Raw genomic sequence first — 16,112 nt, 5'->3', positions numbered from 1 at the left:
TTTAAAGGTAAAATTTTACAAATATCTTGTTTAAAACGATAATTTTATGAATATCTCAATTTTTATTAAAATCATATATACTAATATCTTGTTATGAGGATTTTTAACGCTGCAAAGTTGCAAACACTAAAAAGTAGTTTAATAAAAATGTAAACATAAAAAAAATAGTCAACTGAAATTGTAAATGATAAATTTTATTGTTTTTGGTAAAAAAAAAAAAGAAAAAAAGAAAAAAAAAAGCATATTTAGAGGAAAAAGGTTTTATAAATAACACATTCGACGCCGAAAATCCGTATCGGTAATTTTTTCCCAAAATTTGAGCGCTAGTTGATCAAAGCACAAAGACTAAAGAATGTTTTTTTTTTTTTTTTTTTTTTTTGCTCAAAAGAAATAGAATAAATTACTGGAATGCCCCTGAACTATGACCCGAGTCCACAATTGCCCCCTCATAAAAAAAATGATCGTCTGTTTACTTTTAATTCTTATTTTGTGTCGAAAACAGTCATTCCGTCTATTTTTTTCTCATTCTGTTATGTTTTGAGGGTAATATAGTAAATGTAGTGATTTCATTTCTTTATTTCATTTCTCACCAACAATGAACAAAGTACCAAAGAGATAAGGATCTGAGATTTTAAGGTTGTATAATTTTTTTTTAATTTTTTTTTAGCGAGAAAAAAAGTATGGGATCGATTTGTTCTCCGGAGCTGGGAGTGGTCTGAATCTTGTGGTCTTTGAGGAAAGGGTGATCAAAAGCAGGCTGGTGAGAGTTGAGAATTTACAATTGAAATTTTAAATGCTCATAGTCTCCTTAATAACAAAGATTCCGGAGAAATTATTTGAAATAGAACAAGGATTGCATAGTTTTTGAAAAGCCATTAGCTAGGTTTTGAGTTATGCAAATGAATTTCATGGTAAAGCACAAGTCGAGAACTTTGCTTTCTTCGCCTGAATCTGGTGGTCTGAATCTGGGCTCTGCACTCTTCTAACTGCATCTTCTCTTCTATTCTTCTTTTACATTTTTGCTTTTTTCTAATTTGTCTTTGAATCTCTATTCTGCTTTATTTATATATATAAAAGAAAAAAAATTATAGAAATCAGAAATCCATCATTGCAACAACAAAAAAATTACAAAAATAAAATCAAACCCTCGAGTTCAAGATTTGAACCATCAGGGAGAGAAGGAAAAATTCAGATAAAACCCCATTTGCATTTACTTCAAAAGGGAAACGAGGAGCAAAGAAAGAAAAACTGGCTCAACATTCAAAAGGACATTTTTCTTCACAATACAAACAAGAGAGAGAGAGAGAGAGAGAGAGAGAATGAGACCTGGACGAGATTCCGGCGCTAGAGATCGGAGTTCGGGAGCTGGCGGCGATTTCTTCTCAGAATTTGCCGGTCGCCGGCGAGGCTGGTGACTGAGAAGACCGAAGGTTTGAGGAAAGGGAAAACAGTCTGGGTGAAAAATAAATGTGGGTGGTAAAATTGGGTTTATATTTTTATATACGTCTGAACAAAATAAGGGAAAAAGGGTTGTAATCTTTTTATATTTGTCTGAATAAAAAGTTCTTTGTATTCAGTAAGTTTTTTTCTTTTTCATGATAAGTTCATTAAGGATATTTTAGACATTACATCAAGAAATAAGCTCACGTGGTAAAAAAAACGAGCAAAAACATAACAGAATGAGAAAAAATTAGACGAAATGACTGTTTTCGACATAAAATAAGAATTAAAAGTAAACAGCACTTTTTTTTTTTTAGGGGGCAATTGTGGACTCGGGTCATAGTTCATAGTTCAGGGGCATTCCAGTAATTTATTCAAAGAAATATAACTCTTCTGAATTTTAGGTCGCTTGCGCTCAAACGAAACCCGCCAAAACACAGCCGCCATGACAACTGAACCTCCGAATCCCAATCGAGCTCTGACGGAGACGCGCTTCTCCGAGCTCCGACCACCGCTCTCCGAGCCAGTCATCGAAGCCTTGACCGGAGCCGGATTCGAGTTCTGTACCCCGGTCCAGGCCCAAACTATCCCCTTGCTCTGCTCCTACAAAGACGTCGCTGTCGACGCAGCTACCGGCTCCGGGAAAACCCTAGCTTTCCTCATTCCCGTCGTCGAGATCTTCCGCCGGGCCTCTATCCGGCCAAAGCCCCACGAGGTTTCGCCCCAAACCTCCTTGTGATTCATTTTTCATTTTTTTTTTGTCGAGAGGAGTTACGAGACAGAGATGAGAAAGAATGTAATAACATGTTGTGGCAAAAAGGACTTAGGTTGGAGAAACACAAAACCTGGTTGCTGAATTTCGTATGCTCAGTAGTTAGTTCTGACGTATGCTCAACTTAATTAGGTTTGATTTTTGAGAAAGGTTTTTTTTTATTGTTCATTTTAGTAGTCCAGGATTGTGACTACTTATTTGTCCATTGCAAAATTATCTTAAGCTATCGTCGTCGTCGAAAGCAGTTTGTTTAGGTTATTGCATATTTGATGTCTGAGATGAACTTATGGTAACTATTGACCCTGGTATTGCATAATATTGTTTAAATGAGGTTATAAAACAATTTTTTATCCTTAATCATCTATGTCATTAGCTCAGTGTAAGAAGAGTTCTAGCATTCTGACCTGAGGGGACACTTGTTGCATGATTGGTGTCATGATTTTTGGATAATTCCCGTCCATTAAGTTTGTTATTCTGTTGATTGTTTTTTTAGGTAATGGGAGTGATAATCTCTCCGACAAGAGAGCTATCTTCGCAGATATACAGCGTTGCTCAGCCGTTCATCGCGACGCTGCCGGGATTCAGGTCTGTGCTTTTAGTCGGAGGGACTGATGTGGCAGCGGATGTGAAGAGAATCGAGGAAGAAGGAGTCAACTTGTTGATCGGAACTCCTGGGAGGTTGTTCGATATCATGGACCGAGTCGAAATCTTGAATTTCAAGAGCTTTGAGGTCTGTTATTTACAGTTTCACAAGCCATTAAGAACTTGAAACATTATTTTCCTTCTCCGATTTGATTCAGATTAGTGATTGAACAGAGTTTTTTGTTTTTGTTTTTTTACTATCAATAGTAAGTGCTGTATGTGTTAATTCTGTTTTGGGAATGCTTATGGTTTAAGTTTTTAAGGCCGTGTTGGTTATAATTTAACTTTGAGAAAGATAGAAAAAACCCATGAAATTACTTGTGCTAGAAATGTCAAACAGTCTGAGAGATGTTTGGTTTCTGTGTGTTATTGCAGGTACTGATTCTAGACGAGGCTGATAGACTCTTGGATATGGGGTTCCAAAAGCAGTTAAATTCCATTATATCGCGTTTGCCAAAACTGCGAAGAACTGGTCTCTTTTCAGCAACTCAGACTGAGGCTGTAGAAGAGCTGGCCAAGGCAGGGCTTAGGAACCCCATGAGAGTTGTTGTTCGGGCAGAAACCAAGTCCTTGACGGGTTCGGCTTTATCGGATCAAGCTTCCCATTCAAAAACCCCTTCAAGCCTTCAACTTGTGGTATGTCGATTCCCATTAGGCATTTTTAACTTCTCTTCTCTGTCATTTAGATTTAATCCTTTTATTTGCATTTGTTTTGCTACAGTATTTCGAGATTGAAGCAGACAGAAAATCATCGGAACTTGTAGAGCTCATTGTTAAGAACAAGTCTCAAAAGATTATAGTGTGAGTTCAGTGGTTCTTACCATGATAGATATTTCGCTGTTACTTCTAGAGTTTATTAAATGGTCAATGGTCCGTTTTCTTTTTGGGTATAGGTACTTTATGACTTGCGCATGTGTTCAATATTGGGGACTTGTTCTTCCACGCCTTGCATCTCTCAAGGGTTTCAGTTTAATCCCTCTATGTGGGGAGATGAAACAAGTATAAAAATTATAGTTCAGCATTGAGTTTAGCTTGCAAGAAAATAAATTATGTACTTCATTAGGATCGAGTTTCTTTAATACATTCGCTTGCTCTCCGTTTTTTACACAAGGCTGCGAGGGAGAAAGCACTGGAGTCTTTTAGCTCTCTTTCAACTGGTGTCCTTCTTTGCACAGATGTCGCAGCTCGTGGACTTGACATCCCCGGTGTTGATCTTGTAGTTCAGGTATTTTTCATTCTGAATTTAAGACAGTTTAACATGAAGTTATTGAGCTCATTTTTTACTTTTTAATGTTCTGCTTTTGTAGTACGACCCCCCTAAAGACCCGAATGTATTTGTCCATAGAGTTGGACGAACAGCACGCATGGGAAGAGAAGGAAGTTCAGTCGTTTTTTTGACGCCAAAGGTATGATTCCTGTGTTACTACATGTGTAATGGTTGCAACAAAGCATATCTAAAAATTGTCATTTTATGGTATATTTTGTTGTTGTAGGAGGAAGATTATGTCGAATTCATACGCCGAAAACGAATTCCTCTTCAGCTGGGGTTATTGTCGGAAGATGCTTCTGATGTTGTTCCCGAGGTAAAATTGTTTTTGCTATATCGATTATTTTTTACTGAAATATTTATGTAGGGAATAGATATTCGTCGTGTTTACCTATGTAGGGAAAATATCATAGGTATCTCTTATGTGATAATGAAATACTAAGAATCCTACCTTCTGTTGTGAAGTTGGTCTCAACTATTCCATGTTTCCCATTAATCTTGACCTTTCTATATGATACTTTTTCAGGACTAACATAATTCTTGATTTAGAAAAAAAAAAATGGAAATAAGGAAAAAAAAAATACAGATTATTATATGCTGCTCTCTTTATGCACACAAATTTTTTCTTGACGCCATTAATGTATGAACATAGTTGTTTTTAAGCATGGATGTATTGTCAAACATATCAATGCGCCTGAGAGACAATGGAGATAAAAACAGAATAAATTATATTGTTTTGTAGTTTATTATTATTTTATATTGTTGTATTCTGTTTTTTTTTTTTCTTTTAATATCTAATTTTGCTTAATCTTCAAACAATATATTTTGGTAAAAGGATGTTTATGATGGACTTTAGAATAACACAAGAGATGCTTGTGATATTTTCCCCTTTAAGTATATGCCCTCCACATGATTTGAAGTATCTTATTTCTTGTTGATCTCTTTCAATTGTGTAGATAAGAGCTCTAGCTCAACAAGACCGCGATGTCATGGAAAAGGGGCTTAAAGCATTTGTTTCCTATTTCCGAGGATACAAAGAGCATCTGTTGTCTTACATTTTCAAGTATTTAAATGCCTCTCTCGCTCTCTCTTTCTCTCTCTGTCAATTTGTGCTCATATCTCCCATTCTTTTCCAATTTCAGCTGGAAAGAACTAGAAGTTGGAAAATTGGGCATGGGATTCGGCCTATTAAAGCTTCCTTCAATGTCCGAGATTAAACACCACTGTTCCACGAAAGGGTTCGTCCCAGTTGAAGATATCAATTTTGATGAAATCAAGTTCAAGTATGATCCTCTACACCCTTTAAGTGATGACTATGGATATTCTTGCTTTATTAATAAAGCGAACATAGGCAACTCATATCTCATCCACGCTAATGAAATAAAACCTTGGAATTGGTAAATTAGGGACAAGTCTAGGGAGAAACAAAGAAGGAAAAATTTGCAGGCGAAGAGAGAAGCAGATAAGCAAGAAAAAGAAGCGAAACCCCAAAAGGGCAACAGAAATTCAAAAGCAGTGGAAGCTGCGACGAGGAAGAAGACGGCTAAACAGAGACGTTCTGTCCAAACAGCCGAAGATGATGACGAGCTGACAAGAGAGTACCGTCTTCTAAAGAAGCTGAAAAAGGGCGCGATTGATGAAACTGAATTCGCGAGATTGACCGGCACTGAGGATTTACTTTGAAGTTCCGGGATAATTAACGTAGACAGTGAATAGAGTTTTGAAAAGATCATTTTCCTCCCCACCCCCACCCACAATTTTGGCTGTATTAGACATTTTGAAACCTAGTGCAATATGATATTTATTGTATCGTAGTTGGTCCCAGTCAGTCGCAGTATTTTAACAAATATATATATATATATACACCACCGACAATTTTGGCTGTATAAGACATTTTGAAACCTAGTGCAATATGATATTTATTGTATCTTAGTTGTCCCAGTCAGTCGCAGTATTTTAACAAATATATATATATATATATATATATATATATATATATATATATACCACCGACAATTTTGACTGTATAAGACATTTTGAAACCTAGTGCAATATGATATTTATTGTATCTTAGTTGGTCCCAGTCAGTCGCAGGGTATAATTTCGTCATTTTAGTTAAACAGAGTGTATGAACTCGACATTTTTGAAAACCGAAGGTTAAACTCGACATTTCACTAAAACACATGGTATAAATGTGTTATTTTCCCATATATATATAAACAAAGTTGGATCATATATTTCTTAGAGAAGAAAGTATATAGACGGAGCTCGATTCCGACTGTTCTGTTTCCAGTCAGAATCAAAATGGCATTTTGCACGTATTCATCTCGATAAAAAGTGATAATTTTTCATTAATTAAACAATCTCAAGAGGTTTTAAAAGCGACAAATTGATAAACAAAAAAACAAACTAAGTCATATTTTTTAAATCTCGAAAAATTCTTTAAATCGACTTGTCGCTTCCGAAATAAAATATCGCTCCTAAAAAAATTTCGCTTCTAAAAATGCCTGTTTCTAAATGGAAAAGTTAATCTCCAAAATTACTAAAACAGAAAAAGATAACGGACACACAATCACAAAAAAAGTCATGCACTTAAAAAGGAGATAATAATTTGAAAAAGAAAAGTAGCATAATCATTTCCTCACCATTCTTAAATGCACTACAAGCATACTCAAATTTCCGCATATGAACCAAGCTAAAATTAAAAAGGATACAATCAAAGTGCGTGAGTACAGAGTTATTATTTATATATTTATTATTAATCACAATGAATTGAAATATATATAAAAATTGGATAGCGAATCTTTCTTTCTTGAGACCAACAAGAAAAAAAAAAAACAATAAATCATTTCCTCGTCTTCAGTGACTACTCAGTTGCTTTCGTCATATTACTAAATCTCAATAATTGACTATCTCTTTCATTCGCTGACTTTCCTTCTTCTTCTTCGTCTTCATGGTCTTGCTATGTCGGTTCCTCTACTTCCAGCGTATATAACAAACCACCCAGCTTTCAATTCACTCCAAGACCTCCTCTCTCCGATCACCCGAAGACTCAACGACCTTCTCTTCTCCGATCCACCTCCGACGATGTCTGAACGGACCTCTGAGACCTTTGATCCCGCGAAACCGTCCGTGCCGATCTCGTACCCAATCAAAACCCTCGGAGATCTCGAGTCCAGAGCCTATTTCAACTCATTCCACTTCCGCTTCAACAAAGCCTCTGTCCCTCTTTCTCCTTCTTCTTCTTCTTCGTTGCCTGATAGGCGTCGATTACTTGTCTGTCACGACATGGCCGGCGGTTACAGCGACGATAAATGGATCCAGGGAGGGACAAATCCCGAGGCGTTTGATCTCTCTCATTGGAATCTGATGGATATTTTCGTCTACTTCTCTCACAGCCTCGTCGCTTTACCACCGCCTTGCTGGACCAACACCGCTCATCTCCACGGCGTCAAGGTAAAGAAAAAACAGTAATCACTGTGTGCTCTCTTTTTTTTTTTCTCTCTCTCTCTCTCTTTTTTTTTTTTTTTTTTTAAATATCTACTAGAATGAGAAGAATTTATTCATCCAGTCTCTCGTATGAAATCATGTCAAGTCAGGTAGTGGGAGCCAGATTCTGTTGAGCGATTCTTATCCTTTTTTGTTTGGCCTGATCAATGTTAATAGGTATTGGGGACTTTCATCACAGAATGGGAAGATGGAAAAATCGCCGCCAACGAGATGTTATCGACAAAAGAGTCGGCTCAAATGTACGCCGAGCGATTGACAGAGTTGGCTCTGGCATTGGGATTCGATGGATGGCTGGTATTACAAAAGTTTGTTTGTTTCTTTATTTTTTATTTTTTTTTATCAAGGCAGAGTTCATAAGATGTTTGCTGTGATTTTCAGCTGAATATGGAGGTTAAGCTCGACGTCGCCATAATTCCTAACCTCAAAGAGTTCGTCAGCCATTTAAGCACGACTATGCATTCCTCGATTCCAGGGTCCTTAGTTATATGGTGAGAGTCGGTTTTCAGTGATTTGTGCTCTGAATTTTGTTGTGTTGGTAGAGTAACGGCTAAGCTATATAGGCATCGTATTTTTACAGGTATGATAGCGTCACAATCGATGGTCAGCTTGGCTGGCAAGATCAGCTGAACGACAAAAACAAACCTTTCTTCGATCTCTGCGATGGGATTTTCGTTAATTACACGTGGAAGGTTGACTATTTCTCTCAATATAGGATTTAATGAATAAAAAATTTGCGAAGTCCGATACTCTTGTTTCTATGCAGGAAAGCTATCCCAAGCTCTCCGGGGATGTGGCTGGGGATAGAAGGCACGATGTGTACATGGGAATCGATGTTTTTGGAAGAAACACTTTTGGTGGTGGACAATGGAATGTATGTCTTCCTGATCACAGTCTTTCAATATATGATGTGAATCAGTAGGTCCTGCTAAATTTAGGGTACTATAAATCAACAACTAGCATTGACCCCTTATTCGCTTTGAGAACGGTCAATGTGTTTTGAGTTTTGGTGGCTCGAATTGGCTTGGTTTGTGTCACTTTCCATTTGGCGTATTTCATATTTTGTTTTGTTTTGGAGTTTCAGCTTATGTTATTCCTTTTTTTTTTTTTTGTATTTTATTTGCTTTACTGTCATGGATTTCTAACACAATGCACGGCAGTCGAAGGTTGCGCTTGATTTGCTGAGGAAAGATGACGTGTCGGCTGCGTTATTCGCACCTGGCTGGGTCTATGAGACTAAGCAACCACCAGATTATCAAACAGCCAAATCACAGTAATTCTCTTGTCGCAATACTTAATCTTAACATTGCTTTTTAATTACAATCTCCTGTAGAATTCTCTGTTTGCACTTCCATTTCATATGATGAAATCCTAATTTTTATTTTTTGTTTTTGGGTTTTGTAGTTGGTGGGGCTTAGTTGAAAAATCTTGGGGAGTTGCGCAAAGCTATCCAAAATCGCTTCCATTCTACTCAAATTTTGATCAGGTAATAGCTATTTTGTTTTTTGCGTTTGGGGATTCTTATTACTTTGTCACGATCACCCGAAAAAACAGATTTGTGTTATAATTTTGTGATTACGAATACTCTTTTTTGCTTTTATTATTGTTTCCTTCCTTGTTCAGGGTCACGGTCTTCATTTCTCTGTTGATGGAGAACAAGTCCTCGATACTCCTTGGAATAACATCTCTTGTCAAGGCCTTCAGGTTCGTTCATATTGTGAAACAAGCTTCGCCGTGATAACTATCCCTCTAACTCGGTTCTTTCGTTTCGCAGCCGTTCATCGAATTCAGCCCTCAAAACGCTATTCAAGTTGCCATCGAGTAAGCAAACGCATAATTGTGTGATTCTCTGAACGCAGTTGCTTATTCATCAGAGAAGTCTCGATGTCTGATACAAAACGACTTTCATATATTTGCATGGCAGTTTCAAGGAGGCATGCTATAGCGGAGGAAGTAACATAACATTCAAAGGAAAGCTCGAAGGTCACAACGACTTCAAAGCAAGGCTCTTCCAAGGAGATATTCTTTTGGGAGATTTCCCTCTCCACTTGACATTCTCTGTGAGCTATATCTCTCTCTTATTCTTCTTTTTTTTTTTTTAATTATTAATTGTTACCTCTGAGCCTAATATCTGATCTTATAATATTATTGATATTTAATACCGAGGGAAACCAGTAAGATAGCATCTACTTCTCTTATGCCTATATTTATAAATTAACACGCTTATGTAAACTAAAATCTCAATTAAGTGATGCGTCATTCAAGATGATCGACTGGTGCACTTTAACTATCAATAAAACACGAGGTTGATTCAACAGTAAATGCATGGAAAGAATGCAACATTTCAATAAAACTCGTGGGGTATTAATGATATTTTTCTTGAATAGTTTGACTTGAAATGCAGGTTAAATCAGAGCCGGGTTCTCAGCTAGGCCTATACTTCGAGTACTATTCTACGGTGGGAGAAAGAAAGTCGATTCTTCTCGCCCCACACGGAGGAAATGATCTCTCTGCGAAATTCGACCAAGTGATCGAAACAACCCGAATCGCGAATCAATCGGGATGGGTCGTCCAACAAAACAGCATCGCAGTGAAAGGAAAGAAGCTGACTGAGATCGGAGCCGTATGTTTCACCGGAACCCCGGGGGGAAATTACCACGCTGCCCTCGGCCACATTTCGATCAAGAACTCGGAGGAGCCGATCCCGAGTTTCCCACCCTCTAGTTCGTGGCTGGTCGAGGCTAAAAACGTCAAGTGGACCACCACGAAGGGCTCCGAGAGTTTTGTCGATGTGCAAATCGATTGGAAGATGAGGGACGGGAACGATTCTTTGTTCCCGAGGTACAATGTCTATGCCGAGAATGTCCCTGATCTTTCGGGCCAAGAAACGCTCAGGAAGTTCCTTGGAGTGGCTTCAGTGGATTCATTTTACGTTGATGGCTTTGCCGTGCCTTCCGATATTTCCGGGGTCAAATTCGTAATTCAGGTCTGCGGTTCCGATGGAAGCAACCAGAAACTCGAAGAGTGTCCGTTTCTTCGGTTGGACAAGCCCAAGGAATAATCAATTCTTGACTTGTCGCAGTGTAGTATGATCAATAAAGATGCTGAGCAATCTAATAATAATGGAATTTTTATCCCAGCTTTTACACTAATCACCACTACACTAATCATTTATTAATGTGATTAGTGTGTCCATAAAAAAAAAAAAAAAAGGAAGAAGATAATGTTTCATTTTACGCCAGTATAATCGAATCTGTTCCGAGTGGATTGAATGATTGAAATCGCTCTCGTCCTTCTCTTCTCTTTGCCTTACCTAACTTGAATGTCACCACGTCCTTCATTTACCACGTGAAACACTTTCACTCTTAACGACTCTCACCTAATAGCTTAAAAAAAACGTGGATAGGAATCATAGTATTCCTACCTTGCCAATGCCATTCCTACACGTGGCATATTAAGTTTAATTTCGCACTTCCATCAGAGTAAACATTAGTATCTTGCAAGAAAGATTACCACGTCACTTCCCCCCTATAAAACATCAAAGCAAACCATAAACCTCAGCTTCTCATCCGCTCCGAAGACAAACAAACACAAAGCGTCAACAATGTCTCAGCCGTCGGTTCCGATCTCTTTTCCGATCAAAACGCTCGAAGACCTCGAGTCGAGAGCCTATTTCAAATCATTCCACTTCCCATTCAACAAAGCCTCTGTCCCTCTCTCTCCTTCTTCTTCTTCGTTGCCTGACAGGCGTCGATTATTGGTCTGTCACGACATGGCCGGCGGGTACGGCGACGATAAGTGGGTCCAGGGAGGGACGAACCCCGAGGCCTACGATATCACTCACTGGTATCTCATCGACGTTTTCGTCTACTTCGCTCACAGCCTTGTCACTTTACCACCTCCTTGCTGGACCAACACAGCACATTCTCACGGCGTTAAGGTAATACTTTACATACATTTAAGTCAACTCAAGCTTTTTTTTTTGTGGTAAATATTTTCTTCATTTTTGGCGATGGAATATATTTTGTAGGTTTTGGGGACTTTCATTGTTGAATGGGAAGAAGGACAAAAGATTGCCAATGAGATGTTATCCACAATAGATTCAGCTCACATGTACGCCAACCGCTTGACGGAGCTCGCCGCGGTTCTCGGTTTCGATGGATGGCTGGTATAATTTAATTTGAATATATATATGTAGTTATAAGTGGTTTGAAACTGATTGATTAGTTATAAATGTAGCTTAAGTTATAATTTTTTTATTTATTAACAAAATAGCTAAATCTACGGTGTCTATTTTTTTTTATACTGGCAATAAAAATATTGACCTCGGTATTTAAAAAATTTATCGCTATTTAAAATTTATTTGGATGGTCACAAATTAAATTATGGACGCCTGTTTCATGCATATATATTCGTAAATTTGACTATTTCATTTATGTTAGACAAACCTTTGTTATTTTGCAGATCTATTGGTTTCAATTGGCTAGTTAGCTAGAACTTATAATTTAGTTGTGAAGCTGAATCGGTTCGGTTTCGAGTGTTTTAATGTTCGAATATAAACCTTTTCAACTTTTGAAATTCATGCATCAAATAACCTCCAAAAATCATATTTCAGTTATCCGGTTATCTAAAATGGTGTGCCTAGTTTTGAAACGGTAAATTCAGTGATCTAGTTCTTTAAAATACAAATCTACTTTTAAAACTTGTTTTCAAGAAAAAAGCTAATCAATTTTTTAAAATCCATATCCAAATTATTAGATCTAGACGGAGAGAGTGAGACTTGTTAACCAAGGAAACGGTTTTGCAGCTGAATATGGAGGTTTCGCTAGAGCAAAGCAAGATTCCGATTCTTAAAGAGTTCGTGAGCCACTTGACGCATATGATGCACACAGAAGTTCCTGGCTCTTTAGTCATATGGTCAAGAGAATTCAATTACAATTACGTATTCGATAGTTTGTTTTAAGTAATTAGTAATTACTAATTACGTGTATGTTTAATCAAATGTAGGTATGATAGTATAACAATCGACGGCCAACTTATATGGCAAAATCGACTCAATGAGAAGAACAAACCTTTCTTCGATCTCTGCGATGGCATTTTCGTAAACTACACATGGGCAGTATGTGATCATTACAATCCTTGGTATTTTATTTCTTCATTTTATTTGTGCATATAACATATTAATTTTACGGAACTTGTATCAGGCACATTTTCCAGAACTCTCAGCGGTAGAGGCCGGAGACAGAAGGTACGACGTTTATATGGGAATCGACGCGTTTGGAAGGGGCACATTTGGAGGTGGACAATGGAATGTATGTATATCTATGAATCACTCACAAATGATCTCAATTTACAATAGCCAATCAATAGGTACAAATTTTTAAAAATTAAATAAAGAGTGTCCTAGCTACTAATTAATTAAAACTAATAAATTATAATATTTTTCTAAAATTAGTAATAGTGTCAAGCAATTTACTAATTTTTTCTATTTTGAAAAATCAAAACTTAAAGACTATTTTGCAAATCCATCATTTCTAATTTGTTTTTATTTATGTAGTGTATTTATCATTAACAACGATTAATTAAAATTAAAATTATATCACGCATGACGACGCCTTTGCCACCTCCTCTGTCTATGCTGATGTCAACAAAATCTTTTTGTATTTTGTAAATACGCGTATGGACTAAATTTACTACAATTATGATCTAGATTATACGTACATATCAATGAAATATTTTTTTACATCAACTTGACTAGACTTTAATATTACGCAAATTTCTTCAATTTTCAGCATTGATATAAATGAATTATTGATATTTATTTACATCATGTTGGGAGTGTGACACGTTAATTAACTATTAACATCATATAATCTTACTAAGCAAACATTTGTTCATGAAACAAATGACAGACAAACGTTGCTGTAGATTTGCTGAAAAAAGTGGATGTTTCTGCCGCATTGTTTGCACCGGGTTGGGTCTATGAGACTAACCAACCGCCTAATCGCCAAACCGCTAAAGCTATGTAAATATTTCTCCGCTTTCTTTACAAATATATGTTGCTCATTATAATTCTTCAAATAATTTTTATTATATTTTATCCCTTGTAGAACATCAGTTTCTTACTTGGTTTTGAATTTACAGTTGGTGGGGTCTTGTGGAGGGATCTTGGGGAGTCGCACGGGAGTGTATTAGAGCTCTGCCATTTTATTCAAATTTTGATCAGGTTAATTGGATTTGGAACTTTTATTTATTCACTAGTAAATAAATAAATAATAATAAGAGCCTTCCTTTTGACCAATCTGGCCATATTTTAATTCCAAAATGTTCTTCCAAATTGTTTTTTTTATTAGGGCAATGGTTACCATTTTTCTGTTGACGGAAAGGAAATTTCTGATATTCCCTGGAATAACATTTCTTGCCAAGGCGTTCAGGTACGTTCATGTCCCTCAGCCACTCATTTAATTTGTGTAGCATTTTTGGTCCATTTCGAAATACATTAATTAATTTTTTGAAATTCATTACCTAAACAGCTAAACAGTTTTAGATTATCAGAGAATTATTTGATTTTAAATATACCTTCGGAAATTAAAATTAAGCTATTTCAGTTTTTATATATGTTATAAGTTGTTTACGTGTTGAATTTCATGAATAATAATTTCTTCGAAAATGACCGAAAATGTGCAAAATAAATATGTGCCAAATGCTCCAAAAACGGTTAGGGACCAACATAGCGTAATCATAAAAATCATGGGACTATTTTCTTCAAAAAGCCAAAGTTAAAATGAAAATTATTACCCCTCTAAGTATGGGTTTTGGAGGGATTTACATTTTTTTTATATGGTGAAAATTTTATGCCACTCTTTAAATTTGTTAATACCAAAATTCAATCTCTACTTATAAATAAATGTGGGGTATGAATGAGAATGGACATCACTATAAAAATAAAAAATAAAAAAAATAAAAAAACATTTGGAACAATTGATGCCATTTTCCGTCCAAGTGTCTCTACCTTCATTGTCGTTTTCTAAAACAACAATAATGTCGTTCCCATATTTATTGTCGTTGCAGCCGTTTATGAAGTTCGCGCCTGATAGTCCCATGCAAGTCTACATAGAGTAAGTTCCACGGTTGCTTATCAAATACTCATTTCTTAGTAAAATATTTTCTTCTCCTGGTTTTTAATTATAAAAAAAAAAGGCAATATTTGTCACTTTTATTTTATATGCTTAATCTTCACCGAAATATTCAAATAATCCGAGTAACAATTAAATGATAATTTTGTCATAAAATTGTTGAAATGCAGTAACAAGGAAAGTTCATACAGTGGAGGAAGTAGCATCATTTTCAAAGGAAATATCGACCACAATGATTACTTAATGGTCAAGCTATTCACCGGAGACGTTCTCATCGGAGACTCGCCGATCCAATTTTCATACTCCGTAAATACTCATCCCTCTCTTCACCAATTCAATTAATTAACCCTCCTAAGTTAATTACAATAAATAATTACATACGCACACATTAATTTAATCAAACCAGGTGAAACTAGAGGACGACGCTCTTCTAGACATATACTCCGTCTTCAGCGACCCCGTCAGCAAAGAAAACACGACCGTACTCCTCTCATCCGACGGCCCAGATCGCCTCCCGGGCGAGTTCGGGGCTCTGATCAAAGCGCAGCAGATCGGAAGCACCCCCGCTCCTCTCGGGTGGGTCCTACAGGAGTACGAAGTCTCGACGATGCGCGGGAGAAAAATGACCCAAATCGGAGCCGGGGTCCACCGGAGCAGCCGCGAGGGTCCACCGAAGTACCGCGCGGCCCTCGGCCACTTCTTGGCTGCCACTGCGGGGGATTTCGTTTTCCCGCCCGCCACCTCGTGGGCGGTGCGGGGCGAGGACGTCGAGTGGACCGGCGCGGCGGACGATTTCGTGAGCGTGAAGATCGAGTGGAAGCTTCTGGAAGCTGGAGGAACCGAGGTTTCTTGGTTCCCAAGTTACAATGTTTATGGGCGGGTAGAGGGTCGGGCGGGCCCAAAGTTTCTGGGAGTGGCCCGGGTCGGATCGTTCTATGTGGACCGGTTCGCCGCGCCTCTCGGGAGGGCCGATTTCGTCATTCAGCCCTGCGCCGCCGACGGAAGCGTCCAAAAGATTGGAAATTCACCGTCTTTGCGGCTGGAGAAACCCGGAAATCTCTAGACTGCGTTTAGTGAAGTGTGTTGAGAATTTAATATGTTATTATCTATTCGTATTGTAGTTGAGCGATTACCTAGTGGTACTCTTTTTTTTTTAGGTGGACATTATTAGTCAATGGTATAAAAGCAGATAATAAATATTAAGGGGCTAACAAACATAAAAATTTATTATGCTATCACACAAATACATCTTAAAATTAAATAAATTACATGGGCAATATTATCCGTGAGATAAGTTATCGTAAATTTTTTTGGTCGTAAATTTACAAAAAAAAAGTAAATATTAAAT

At 37.3% G+C, this 16,112-nt stretch overlaps 3 protein-coding genes across 3 annotated transcripts; all 3 read left to right on the top strand.

The window, feature by feature from the left end:
- Nucleotides 1-1,822: 1,822 nt before the first annotated feature.
- On the top strand, nt 1,823-6,081 carry LOC149379699 (P-loop containing nucleoside triphosphate hydrolases superfamily protein). The gene is made up of 11 exons (XM_089604428.1): nt 1,823-2,155; nt 2,706-2,942; nt 3,230-3,490; nt 3,576-3,655; nt 3,748-3,853; nt 3,966-4,079; nt 4,162-4,260; nt 4,348-4,437; nt 5,078-5,184; nt 5,264-5,404; nt 5,528-6,081. The coding sequence occupies exons 1-11, from the start codon at nt 1,886-1,888 to the stop codon at nt 5,802-5,804; spliced, it is 1,782 nt and encodes a 593-aa protein (XP_089460554.1). The 5' UTR covers nt 1,823-1,885; the 3' UTR covers nt 5,805-6,081.
- An 890-nt stretch (nt 6,082-6,971) lies between these two features.
- LOC149379698 (cytosolic endo-beta-N-acetylglucosaminidase 1-like) lies at nt 6,972-10,769 on the top strand. Its single transcript, XM_089604326.1, has 11 exons — nt 6,972-7,577; nt 7,788-7,925; nt 8,010-8,119; nt 8,209-8,320; nt 8,395-8,502; nt 8,789-8,901; nt 9,033-9,114; nt 9,252-9,332; nt 9,403-9,449; nt 9,553-9,688; nt 10,033-10,769. The coding sequence occupies exons 1-11, from the start codon at nt 7,086-7,088 to the stop codon at nt 10,687-10,689; spliced, it is 2,076 nt and encodes a 691-aa protein (XP_089460452.1). The 5' UTR covers nt 6,972-7,085; the 3' UTR covers nt 10,690-10,769.
- Nucleotides 10,770-11,182: 413 nt separating this feature from the next.
- LOC149379697 (cytosolic endo-beta-N-acetylglucosaminidase 1-like) lies at nt 11,183-15,967 on the top strand. Its single transcript, XM_089604327.1, has 11 exons — nt 11,183-11,568; nt 11,659-11,796; nt 12,436-12,545; nt 12,636-12,747; nt 12,833-12,940; nt 13,541-13,653; nt 13,773-13,854; nt 13,982-14,062; nt 14,700-14,746; nt 14,935-15,070; nt 15,171-15,967. Exons 1-11 carry the CDS (start codon nt 11,233-11,235, stop codon nt 15,825-15,827), a joined length of 1,920 nt encoding a protein of 639 aa, XP_089460453.1. The 5' UTR covers nt 11,183-11,232; the 3' UTR covers nt 15,828-15,967.
- Nucleotides 15,968-16,112: the final 145 nt, after the last annotated feature.

Source organism: Urtica dioica, chromosome 12 (assembly GCF_054948205.1).
Source record: "Urtica dioica subsp. dioica isolate 48M chromosome 12, U.dioica_male_clone48M_v1_H2, whole genome shotgun sequence".
In the NCBI taxonomy this organism is placed as follows: domain Eukaryota; kingdom Viridiplantae; phylum Streptophyta; class Magnoliopsida; order Rosales; family Urticaceae; genus Urtica; species Urtica dioica.
Note: the sequence above shows the minus strand (reverse complement) of the source record. Positions and strands in the feature narration are given on the sequence as shown.